This window comes from Theropithecus gelada, chromosome 13 (assembly GCF_003255815.1).
Source record: "Theropithecus gelada isolate Dixy chromosome 13, Tgel_1.0, whole genome shotgun sequence".
In the NCBI taxonomy this organism is placed as follows: Eukaryota; Metazoa; Chordata; class Mammalia; order Primates; family Cercopithecidae; genus Theropithecus; species Theropithecus gelada.
This window is the reverse complement of record NC_037681.1, coordinates 107,607,981-107,621,019: the sequence shown is the minus strand read 5'-3', so window position 1 is coordinate 107,621,019 and position 13,039 is coordinate 107,607,981. Positions and strand designations below refer to the sequence as shown.

The 13,039-nt window shown below is 40.7% G+C and overlaps 1 protein-coding gene and 1 non-coding gene across 5 annotated transcripts in view; both read left to right on the top strand.

Moving 5' to 3' along the window:
• The window catches only part of CHMP3 (charged multivesicular body protein 3), a 60,029-nt gene extending 47,645 nt beyond the window's left edge, over nucleotides 1–12,384 (top strand). For 2 of the 4 annotated variants that reach the window (XM_025405803.1, XM_025405800.1), the window contains 3 exons: nucleotides 6,422–6,543; nucleotides 9,305–9,419; nucleotides 10,971–11,313. In XM_025405803.1, the coding sequence (XP_025261588.1) occupies nucleotides 6,422–6,543; nucleotides 9,305–9,419; nucleotides 10,971–11,113 (380 nt within the window). In that variant the 3' untranslated portion in view covers nucleotides 11,114–11,313. Of the gene's footprint in view, nucleotides 1–6,421; nucleotides 6,544–9,304; nucleotides 9,420–10,970 lie in introns of all 4 variants that reach the window. The other 2 variants (XM_025405799.1, XM_025405801.1) reach the window with 2 other exon arrangements.
• On the top strand, nucleotides 1,619–1,720 carry LOC112605445. The gene has a single exon (XR_003115436.1). It is a non-coding gene; the product is annotated as a U6 spliceosomal RNA (small nuclear RNA).
• Nucleotides 12,385–13,039: the final 655 nt, after the last annotated feature.

Below are 13,039 nucleotides of genomic sequence, written 5' to 3'. Positions count from 1 at the left end.
TCACCTACTTTCCCCCCATGGTAACATCTTGCAAATCTGGAGTACAGTCAAACTACAGAACATTTCCCTCAATACAAGGATCCCTCATGTCGCCCTTGTATAGCCACACCTACTTTCCTCCCATCTCTGCCTTCTCCTTAGCAGCCACTAATTCTCCATTTCTATAATTTTGTCATTTTAAGAATGTTGTATAAATGGAGTTACATAGTTATGTAACTTCTTGGGATTGGCTTTTTTCACTCAGCATACTTCTATGGAAATTAACTCAAGTGTTTACATGTATCCATAGTTCATTTCTTTTTATTGTTGAGTAGTATTTCATTATATGGATATACCAGTTTATTTAACCATTCACCCAGTAGGACTTCTGAGTTGCTTCCAGTTATTGGCTATTATGAATAAAGCTGCTATGAAAGTGTACAGGTTTAAATTTCCACCAGCCAATGTATGAGTGATCCTGTTTTTCTGCATCTTCTCCAACATTTGTTGTTGTCACTGTTTTTCATTTTAGACATTCTGATAGGTGTATGGTGCTGATTGTGGTTTTAATTTGCATTTCCTTCATGGCCAGTTATTAAGAACATCTTTTCATGTGCTTATTTGCTACCTGTATCTCCTGTTTGGTGAAATGATACTTCTCTACTTTTCTGTGTCTTCAAAATTCTCTTTGATGAAATATTTAAAAGTGAACCTTTTTTATTTCTGGTTTTTAATTTCTTTTCCTACATCAGTTGCTTTTTGTTACCAGTATGTGGATGTTCTGTCTATAATTTAAAACACTGGGAGAATGAGCTTCTATTTCCTTCTCCCTGCTATTTGCCATATGAATTTTTTTTTGTTTTTGTTTTGAGACAGAGTCTCGCTCTGTCATCAGGCTGGAGGTGCAGTGGTGTGATCTCGGCTCACTGCAAGCTCCACTTCCCGGGTTGAAGTGATTTTCCTGCCTCAGCCTCCCAAGTAGCTGGGATTACAGGCGCACACCACCACACCCAGCTAGTTTTTGTATTTTTTAGTAGAGGGTTTCACCATGTTGGCCTCTATCTCCTGACCTCGTGATCCACCCGCTTTGGCCTCCTGAAGTGTTGGGATTACAGGGGTGAGCCACTGCACCCAGCCGAAATTTTTTTTTTAAATAAAGAAATGTTCTGGAAGTTTTCTGATCAATACAAGAAAGAAAAAACATTATTTCAGACCCAATACTAAATCTTTCATTCTTGTAGGAGCACTTGAGTCTTTATAAAACCACCTCAGTGTTAAATTCATTTATTGGTTTTTTCAACAAATGCTTGTCGGCCATGTCAGGCACAGTGCTAGGCACTGGAAATAAAATAGTGAGTCTTCCTCCAGATAAAAGGAATCTAGTGGCCAGGCACAGTGGCTCACGCCTGTAAATCCCAGCACTTTGGGAGGCTGAGGCAGGTGGATCACCTGAGGTCAGGAGTTCGAGACCAGCCTGGCCAACATGGTGAAACACCGCCTCTACTAAAAATACAAAAATTAGCCAAGTGTGGTGGCGTGTGCCTGTAATCCCAGCTACTTGGGAGGCTGAGGCAGGAGAATCGCTTAGAACCGGGGAGACAGAGGTTACAGTGAGCTGAGATCACACCACTGCACTCCAGCTTTCTTGGGCAGCACATATACTAAAATTGAAACACTACCGAGAAGATTAATGTGGCCCTGCGCAAGGATAAATACAAACTTTGAAGCATTCCCTTTTTTTTTTTTTTTTTTAACTTTGTCCACCAAGCCTCTACAGTATGGAGCTGTCAGTGGGACTGGCACTCCACACTGAGGGAGGACCATGTGGAGAGGCCCTGAAGTTGGAGAGAGCCTGAATCCAGAGAGATCTGCAGACAGGCCTGGGGTAGGGAAGGCATTTCAACAAAAAGAGCTGTGACCAATGGAATGCTGCTCAGTTTATTTCATATTCCTCTCTGTGTAACTTTGATCTTTGTAGTTTTAAATGTGATCAACTAATTTTTACATTGCTGACTTAGTAATGTTTTCTGTAAAATTTTAACATTTTGGGGGGATGTGGGGAAAGTTTTTTATTATAGTTAAATATACATAAGAAAATTTGCCATTTTAACCATTTTTAAGCATGAAATTTGGCATTTTAATTAAATATATAATGATACTTTGAATGCTGTGGTCTTTTGAAGATTTTAGATAGGAATTTCTGTTTCAGTCTAACACATGCTTTCTGGGACTTTCTACCATTAAATAATGCTTTGTTTATGGATTGATTCATTTATTTATTCAGCATCTATTTGTTGATTGCATTCTGTACACTCAGCATATTGTTAACATAGTGGGACGCAGTCACTACTCTGATGCCATTTATATTTTAGTATATAATATGTGTTCTTGGTTTTTGAATGTAGTATTTTTAGATTAAGCCACCCATGCCTATTGAATGTGAATCTACTTTGGTCTTAATGGGTTTGTACAATCTATTTGAGGATAGTTTTAGTATTTTAAATAGCACCTGAGTTCATTAGAATACTATCTGGCAACTCTATGATTAGAGTTTTGTTCAGACTTTAGAATTAGTGTTACATATACTTCATAAAACATAATGGGTGATATTTTTGCTTTTTTTTGTAGTATTAGCTAAGGAATATGTTCAGCAGCAAATAACAGAAAATTTTACTACAGTGGCTTATAGCAGAGTTGTGGAACTAGGCCTCTTTCACCTCTCATTGCCTGTCCCTGCTTCGAGCTGGTTATCTTGTACGTGTGACATGGGCCTTTCCATCAGTGCTTTCTCAGAGTCAGGAGCTGACCAGCAGCACACCAAGGTGTGGTCATGCATCCTAACCAAGTCCCACTCATCTGGGACATTCTTAAGATACATTTATAAACTGCTTCAGCAGTAGCACTTTATATTTGTATGTGTGTGAGAATTTACAAAGCTCTTTGACATGTGATCTCATTCAGTCTTCACAAATAAGGAAAACAATTCAGCTTGCTGAAGATGACAGTGAGGAAATGGCAGAGATGGGGTTCAAACCCAGTTATCTCTAGTCTAAGTCATATGTACACTAGAACAATCAGGCAGAAAAAAAGCCCAACGACTCTCTGGCATGTTGGTTTTGTAGATTCTGGAGGAAGCGCCTGATGCCAGGTGTTGCTGCATTCTACTGCATTCTACTGATATTAAGGACTGGAGTCCTTCCAGTCTCATCATACAAAATGGCAATCTTGAATACAGATGGCCCTTCTATTACTCTTGATTTCACCTTCAGGGTATAATTGTTTTTATTTTTTAGTAAATTTATTTTTTGAACAGTTTTAGATTCAGAGCAAAATGGAATAGAAAGTACAGAAGATCCATGTACCCCTGCCCTCACACGTGCATAGCTTCCATCACTATCAACATCCCACACCAGAGTGGTACATTTGTTACAATTAGTAAACCTCTATTTACATGTTGTTATCACCCAAAGTCCATAGTTTACATAGGATTCACTCTTGGTGTTGTACATTCTATGGGTTTGGACACATGTATAATGATATCCACAATTATAGTATCAGTAAATACAAAGTAGTTTCATTGCCCAAAAAATTCTCTGTGCTGTCTTTATTCATCTTTTTTCCCTACTAACCCTTGGCAACCACTGATTTTTTTTTTTACTGTCTCCATAGTTTTGCCTTTTCTAGAATGTCATATAGTTGGAATCATACAATATGTAGCCTTTTCAGATTGTCTTCTTTCACTTAGTAATATGCATTTAAGTTTCTTCCATGTCTTTTCATGGCTTTTAGAGCTCATTTATTTTTAGTACTGAATAATATTCCATTGTCTGAATGTACCAGTTTGTTTATCCATACACCTGCTGAAAGACATCTTGGTTTCTTCCAAGTTTTGGCAGTTATGAATAAAGCTGCTATAAGTCATCTGTGTGCAGGTTTTTCTGTGGACCTATTTTTAATTCATTTGGATAAATACCAAGGAACACACTTGCTGGATCATATGGTAGGTGTGTATCTGGCTTTGTCTTCCAAAGTGGCTGTACCATTTTGCATTCCCATCAGTAATAAATGAGAGTTCCTGTTGCGGCACATTCTCACCAGCATCTGGTATTGTCAGTGGTCTGGACTGGGCCATTCTAATGGGTTTTTGGTGGTATCTCATTGTTTTAATTTAGTCCCCAAATGATACAAGATGTTGAACATCTTTTCATATGCTTACTTGCCATTTGTATTAATATATCATCTTGGTGAGTTATCTGTTCAGGTCTTTTGACCATTTTTAAGTTCAGTTATTTTCTCATTATTGAGTTTTAAGAGTTCTTTGTATGTTATGGATAGCAGTCCTTTATCACATATGTCTTTTGCAAATATTTTCCTGCAGCTTGTGGCTTGCCTTCTCATTCTTTTGAAGGTCTGGCTATTTTTATTATGAAATAATTTTTACCTGCCATACCTTCTTATTTCATTTTTCCTTTTGGAACATAGGAAATACATTTTTTTAAATACCTTAGTTTGTTTTGTGCTGCTATAGCAGAATACCTGAGACTGAGTTATTTATTCAGAGTAGAATTTTATTTTATGCAGTTCTGGAGTCTGGGAAGTTCAAGATCAAGATGCTGGCAGGGTTGGTTGTCTGGTAAGGGCTGCATTCTCTGGAGGGTAGGCATGCTGTGGTCTCACATGGCAGGAGGAAGGGCAAGGGAGAACAAACTGCCTCCTTCAGGCCCTTTTCTAAGGGCACCTGATCCATTCACGAGGGTGGAACCTCATGGCCTAATCACCTCTTAAAGGCTCCACCTCTTAATACTATCACAGTGGCAACACCTGAATTTTGGAGGGGACATATTCAAACCATAGCGACCACCTTTGTCTTGAGTTTCAAGTGTACAACATAAAATTAGTCTGGCCTTTTAAAAATCCACTTACCTAATCCATTTTGATTGGTTATCAACTTGAATGTTTTTGTAGTAAGTTTTATTTCTAAGTTTATTTTTGCGTCCTCTTTTTCCTACAACATTGACTCTTCCTTTCTTGTACCTTCTAATAATGAGAAATTTATACCTTTTTCAAAATACAGATGACTCAGTGTTTAAATACTTCTCTAGTCATAGTTTTTTCCATGTCTCCCATCTGTTTACTTATTTTCACTAATTCAGCTCAAAGAAGTTTATTGAACACATACCATGTTCAGGTACTCTCTCTGGGTTACAGACTCAGGATGCAAATAATAATGCAACTTATAATATGTATAAGGATGTATCAGGACACAAATTATAAAATAATACAACTACAGGCTCATGTAGACATCAAGCTTTATAAACAAAACTGGATGGAATTTGCTTTATTTTTACCCTTTTCTTCCCATCTTTATATAATCAATAATAACTTTTAACATTCTATAACTTTTTATAATCATTTTAATGGCATATGTAATTTATTGCTTATTTCAGCCTCACAGATTCTTGACACTTCCTCTGTCATTCTACTAATATTAATAAATATTTTATTTTCCCATTTCAGTGTTAAGAGAAATGAAGTGTTCTCTGCAACTAGCAAACTCCCTTACTCCTTTAGAAAAAACATAGTGCTATAAATGTCAGACAGGCATTTCTCTGGTCACTCTTGCTTTCCCTTAGATGTGAAAGCTTCCTAGGGTCTGGATTCCACCAGAGGTAAACCTATAGTGACTCCTGATTTAGCCAGGAGGAAGGAAGTCTGTGCGTCAGTTTTAGGGAACAGCTTGTATATGACAGCTCTCAGAACTTCAAGTCTCAGAAATTCTAAAACAGGTTTGGATGGTTGCCAACTCTGACATGTTAAAGACATTGAGAGTAGGGCAATGATCTTTTGATACTACCATGATTTCTTATAAAGAAGATTGTAGTAGGCATATAATCTCAGACTACAGAAGGTTTTTCTCTAGTAAGGAACCACCTCACACTGACACACATACACATATTCACTGTATCTATCCTAGTTTCTCTCATTTTTCTGAGGACCAGTGATAAGCTGGCTCCATACCGAACAGACACTGTCCATAGGCTGGTGAATGGGGAGCTCTACTTGGGTCCTAAAGCCTTCTCTTTTCTAGTGTGGCCTTTACAAGGTCTGGAGCTGTTCCTCCCATTTGTGATTTTCCTGGGTGTCACAGTTACTCCGAGCTGGCTTCTTTTCCTAAAAGTCAAGAGTGGCTTCAGGCCACTCTCCAGATTGGTCATCTGGTGTGCATGCTCACTGAATTCACATCAGTAGTAACCCAGATAGCATACAATTTAGAAAAGTCAGTCTCTTGGTCAACAAGGACAGTAATTAATGTAAAGGCACACGAATAACCTTGGGAGTCCATCTGCTACTGCTGTTATTTATTGGAATGGCTCATAATTTGGCTGTGTCTCTTTTTATTCCGTCCTGTTGAACAATCCTGACTGTACACATTATCTTTCAGCGGTCTTGCGAGTGGCTGGTTCCTTGCAGAAGAGCACAGAAGTGATGAAGGCCATGCAAAGTCTTGTGAAGATTCCAGAAATTCAGGCCACCATGAGGGAGCTGTCCAAAGAAATGATGAAGGTGACTTAGGCTAGCCCTGCTTTCCTTTCCAAACCCCGGAGTCACTCTAAGCAAGTAGCAGTGGTCCAGGGATGAGGGTGGGTGGGGATGAACAGACTACACCTGCTAGACAGAATTAATTTTAAGGAGTAGCTGTTAATATTGATCGAAACCATTTGAGCTCAGCATGGCAGAGTCTGGGTCAGATTGCCAGAGTGTTTTGTAGAAGTAGCAAAAGTCTACCCAGAGCTCTAGAGGAGGTGGGGGATCCAAGGAGCAACCATTTAGGGATCAAGGAAATAAAGTTTGTAGGGTCCAACATAGGCAAGGAGAAGGAAAGAAACTTGATTTACAAAAACAGGCAGAGACCATATTTGGCCTGCAGCAGCAGGTCAAATTTGCTGATCCCTGTTTTAAACTGAAAAAGGAGAGACTGAGAATCAATAGAAAGCATGTAAATACCTGCCACGCCCAGAATCAGGGTCTGGCAAGGACCTGTACTCGTGGCCTTCAGACAAGGACAGGGACAAAGAAGGCTTTGTTGCCGAGCCCCGGCAGCCACATACTGTCCTATCTCCTAGTCTGTTCTTCTAGCCATCTTGAAAGGGAGGGATTTTTATCCTCTTTTTACATAGACAGAAACTGAGTCTTTGGGTCATCAGGTAGTTTCCCTAAGGTCACCTTGGTTGTAAGTGAAGATCTGGAGTTGGGGCACTGATGTCTGACCTTATCACTTGAGTTGTCACAGTGGAAATGAGGATGGGAGGTCCCTCACACAGATGCTGTTTCATGCTTCAGACCTGTGACTGACAACCAAGAGTGTACACCTCAAATTCTTGTATAGAGGCTGTGTGTAGAAATCGCTTCCCTTCGTCTCAGTGAATTTCATTTATGAACTTGAATTGTATACAGGGTTTAGGGCATGGGAGAGAGGGGCTGGAAAAGAAAATTGCAGAAAAACAACATAGAAAGCCCAGGGCCCAGGTTGTTTGAATGAGAAGTCCTTGGGCAGCAGCAGTAAGGAAGGAATGGGTCAGGAGGGTATGTCCTTTACAAATAGCATGTAGGTGTCTTGCCCCCAAGTTGGTGATCACTGTTCATCTAGAACCAGATAATAAGATCATTCTTGGAGTGCCTTCAGGCTTGCTCATTTTAACTCAGAGCCACCAGGATCTGAGAGGGAAGCCTTTTTCAGAATCTGGGATCTTTTTCATAATGATTTCTGAATACTGGGAGTAATACAGATTTGGAAGAAGGCTTGCGTCTGGTAGATTCTGAAGGCCCCAGTAGGGGCTCAGCTTCACAAGGGCAGGAACACATCTTAGTCATTCCGTTTATCCCCAGGCCTATTGTGTGGGACAGAGCAGGACTTTGATGAATCGTTGCTGATTGAGTGAATAAATAAATGACAACTTCTGCCCCCAGAGTGTGAAGGGCTATTACAGTTAGGATTCTGGTGGACTCTTTTTAACCAATTAGCAAGCATTTATTGCACTTCGTTTACAGTAGCTCCCAGTACTAAGATGATCCCATTCAGGAAGGCCCTAGGGTTCCACCTGGGTGAACATGAATTTGAATTTATTTGTTCATTTTGGTTGGATAGAACGGATATGAGGATGGGCAGAATAGGGTGCTAGTTAGATTCAGGCAGGCAGGATAGAGGGTTGCTTTAAATCTGAACCCTTCAGCATAGTCACTGAGAATTGTACCCTGGCTGAGTACAAGGGAGCCAGGGCCAGAGCTGCTACATGTGACTTTCTGCTCCTTGAATCACCAGAACGTCAAGGTACAAAGCAAGGGACTTAGTTTTTTCAGGTGGCAAGACAACCAGGGTTTTCTTTTTCTAGCAGCTTCTCAGAAACCTGAACCCATGCCCTCCACCACAGCCACTCAACCCCCCAGTACCTGTTCTGCCCAGGGATGTCAGCAGCCCCCTTGTTGACTTTGGAGGTTGCTGTTCCAACCCTTTGCTTCAGTAACAAACAAAGAACATTCAATAGGGTCCTATCTGGGAGTTGAGGAACTGCTGAGCACAAAGACTGCAGGGCTAGGTTGGTTGGGCCAGTGTTAAAGCTATTTGCTTGTGTCCTGCAGTGGTGCCGTGCTGCCTTGAGAACAGAGGGGGCTGACTGGCTGGCTCCTGCACGCTGCCAGGCACAGGACTTCCAGAAACGTGTCTGGCCTTTACTTTGTTGGGTCCAGAAATATTGTCTTAGTCCTCCCAGGAGTGGGTGATCAGATTTTGGTTAATTGATCCTTGCAGATTACCCCATTCTGGCAGATGTAACCTGGACAAGTTGAAGTCCTCTCCAGGCCTTTTTTGGCTTCTGCCCTGCTGTTGGCATTTGTTATCACAGCGTCTACTACGGCTCCAACTACTTTTCATACCATATTCCAACCCCTGTGTTCACGAATTATATTTGCAGCGTTAGGGCAGATGCTTCCCAAAACGGCACTGGAAATACACTCATCTGTCAGCGAGCTGTTTCTCAGGTGCTGCCATTATATTGAGTCTGGGTTACTTTAGGAAGCTCTGCTGACAGCCAGTAGTAGCAATCCCCACCCCTAGGGTGTTAAATTTAGAGAGCCGTTTCCCTTTGGGGCTTTTGCATTTCTGCAGAGAGGACAACATCCAGTGTTTCCTTTGGCCAGCTGTCTTGTGTGTCAGCCCTTGAAAGGATGGACTGGACTTAGGCTCGAGCTCGGTCTAGGTGATATGTAGGGTGTCTGATGGGAACAGATTTAACAGTTGACCGAAGTGACATATTTATTCTGTGTTTAGGCTGGGATCATAGAAGAGATGTTAGAGGACACTTTTGAAAGCATGGACGATCAGGAAGAAATGGAGGAAGAAGCAGAAATGGAAATTGACAGAATTCTGTTTGAAATTACAGCAGGTATGACCATGAGATCCCTCCTTTCTTCTCCTTTTATGGCCATTCTTCCTGCATTCACTAAATTAGCTAGTAGCTTTTTCTTTAGGCATTAACTCCCTTCTACATTTTTAACATTTTAGAGTATACAGCTTATTTCTTGAAAAATAAGCACAATATCCATAACCATCTTTTCAAAAAAACACAAATAATTCTTAAAATTTTTAGAGTTTTCTTGATTTTAAAGGAAGATACTGCTCTCATATACTGCTGTTGGGATTTTAAATTGGTATAGACTTTCTTGAAAGCCATTTGACCGTAGCCATTCAAAAGCCCTTGCCCTCGCCAGGTGCAATGGTTCACGCCTGTTATCCCAGCACTTTGGGAGGCTGAGGTGGGTGGATCACTTGAGCTCAGGAGTTTGAGACCCGCCTGGGCAATCATAGTGAGACCCCATCTCAAAAAAATATGTATTAAAAAAAAAAAAAAGTATTTGCCCTAACAGATTGACTTCTGGGAGTTTAATGAAATAATTAAGAATGTGCTGAAATATTTAACTCAAGGATGTCTGTAGTAGCATTCTTTATAACAATGAAAAGTTTGAAGGCCAGGTGCAGTGGCTTATGCCTGTAATCCCAACACTTTTTGAGGGAGGCCGAGGCAAGTGGATTGGTTGAACTCAGGAGCCCAGCCTGGGCAACATGGTGAAACCCTATCTCTACAAAAAATATATAAATTAGGTGGGTGTGGTGGCACATGCCTTAGTCCCAGCTGCTTGGGAGACTGAGGTGGGAGGATTGCTTGAGCCCAGGAGGTCCAGGCTGCAGTTGGCCATGATCATGCTACTGCACTCCAGCCTGGGTGACAGAGAGACATCCTGTCTCAAAAAAAAAAAAAAAGAAAAGAAAAGTTTGAAACAAACTAAATGCCTAATAAAATCATTTGTGTTATATTTATTTTAATGGTATACTATATATTGTGATAGATGATACAGAAATATACTCATTAACATGGAAAGATATTTACAATATGTGATTAAAGCCTTTTAACTGAAATACATACTTTTGTGTAAAAACATGTCTATAGAAGTCTGGAAGGGAGATGATAAAAATAGTAATCTCCAAGTGATGGTTAATGAGTTTTTAAACTTTTTACTTCTAGATTTTCTGAGTTTTATGTTTAAAAAATGGTGGGGTTTAATTTTTATTTGTTCATTTGTTGGTTTTAAATTGTTGGGGAAAGGAAGACAGTTACTTCAAGAAAATATTTTGTGAAGATTTAGAAACAGTTTAGTTTTATTCAGAAAGAAGATTTAAAGTTTTCAGTAGCATTTAGGAATTTAGATTAGGAGCTTCAGAACCAAGATTCTTAAAATCCTTACAATTATTATGACTTTGGCATCATTACAGGTAGCTATTTGCACATTTCCCAGAGTGAGTAAACCCCCCCAAAACAACTTGATTTACGGTCCCATTTTTGTATCTGGTCAGATTGGTCCAGGAATGAAAGGCAGGGAAGATTGAGGGGCTGCTTCCTTAAGCCAGTGTGGTGTTCATTTTCGCTCTTTCTTTTCAGGGGCCTTGGGCAAAGCACCCAGTAAAGTGACCGATGCCCTTCCAGAGCCAGAACCTTCAGGAGCGATGGCTGCCTCAGATGAGGAGGAGGAGGAAGAGGCTCTGGAGGCTATGCAGTCCCGGCTGGCCACACTCCGCAGCTAGGGGCTGCCTACCCCGCTGGGTGTGCTCATACTCCTCTCAAGAGCTGCCATTTTATGTATCTCTTGCACTACACCTCCGTTGTGAGGACCATTTTGGAGAAGGTTCTGTTTGTCTCTTTTCACTCTCTGCCCAGGTTTTGGGATCGCAAAGGGGTTGTTCTTGTAAAGGTGGTGTAAATAAATGCATCATTTTTAGGAGTATGTACAGAAATATTGTGGGGAGGAGAAAGAAATCCATCTTCTCATGAAGCAGTTCTGAAAATACAGGTGATGGCGTGAATGTCGAAGATTCTACTTTTGTCTATAAAACACTGTATAAATGAATTTTAATAAATTTTTGCTTTAGCACTTGGCCCCATTGTAGATTGCCCTGTGCAGTAAACTTTCAAGGTGTTGGCTGCCCCAGATTGCTTCATTTGTTGGGCGTGGAAAGAGTTGCGATGGCCAGGCATATGGGATTTGGAAGCTCAGCAGAACTGACTTCTGCTCTGTGGATGCTGCTCCCCAGCTTTCACAGACATGGTATGGCAGCCATTCTTTTTATCTGTTTAACCAAGAGGATGCTTGGGAATTGTGCTGCTTGTCCTGTTGGCTGGTGGCTGTAGTATGTCCTGGGGTGTGTATGTGGGTCTATTTAGAGCTTCTGTCCCTTCCTTTCCATTGCAAGTTGCACCCAGATCAGACAGCTGTAGGACTAGGTCTCTTTCACCTCTCATTGCCTGTCCCTGCTTTGAGCTGGTTGTCTTGTGCATGGGACATGGGCCTTCCTATCTGTGTTTTCTCAAAGTCAGGAGCTGACCAGGAGCACACTAAGGTGTGGTCACACATCCTAACCAACATTCACTCATCTGGGACATTCTTAAGATACATTTATAAATCATTTCAGCAGTAGCACTTTGTATGTGTTGAGAGTTTACGAAGCTCTTTGACATATGCGATCTCATTTAGTCTTTACAAATAAGGAAAACAGCTCAGTTTGGGAAGTATCAGAGCTGGGATTCAAACGCAGATCCTCTGGTCCAAGTTGTATGTGCACTGAACTAATGAGGCAGGAAAAAAGCCCAGCCACTGTCTCACAGATCGGTTTTTGTATATTGTAGCAAAATCCTGAAACAATGGGGTCCTTCCAGTCTCATCATACAAAATGGCAATCTTGGCTGGGTATAGTGGTTCATGCCTATAATCCCAGCGCTTTACAAGGCTGAGGCAGGAGGCTCTCTTGAGAATAGGAGTTCAAGACCAGCCTGGGCAACATAGCAAGATCCTGCCTCTACCAAAAAAAAAAGAAGTCATTCTTGAGTCCAGAGGACCCTCCTATTACTCTTGATTTCATCTTTAGAGTATAGTTTAAAAAGTTTTTTAAATAAAGGATTTTTTTAAATCAGTTGTAGGTTCACAGCAAAATTGAACAAAAAAATTTCTCATATATCCCGTCCTCACACATGCACAGCCTCCCACCACTATCAATATCCCACACCAGACACATCATTATTGCCTGAAATCTATAGTTTACATGAGGATTCACTCTTCGTGTTTTACATTGTATGGACTTGGACAGATATATAATGATATCTTCTACAATTATAGAATCATATAGAATAGTTTCACTGCCCCAAAACTTCTATGTGCTTCACCTGTTCATCTCTTTCTTCCCTAATCCCCCAGCAACCACTTAAAAAAATTATTTTAGGTTCGGGGGTACATGTGCAGGTAAACTCATGACAAGGGGGTTTGTTATACAGATTATTTAGTGACCCAGGTACTAAGCCTAGTCCCCAATAGTTATTTTTCTGGTCCTGTCCCTTTTCCCACCCTCTACCCTCAGGTAGGCTCCAGTGTGTTACTCCTTTGTGTCCATGTTATTTCGCTCCCACTTGTAACTGAGAACATGCAATATTTGGTTTCCTGTTCCTGCATTAGTTTGCTA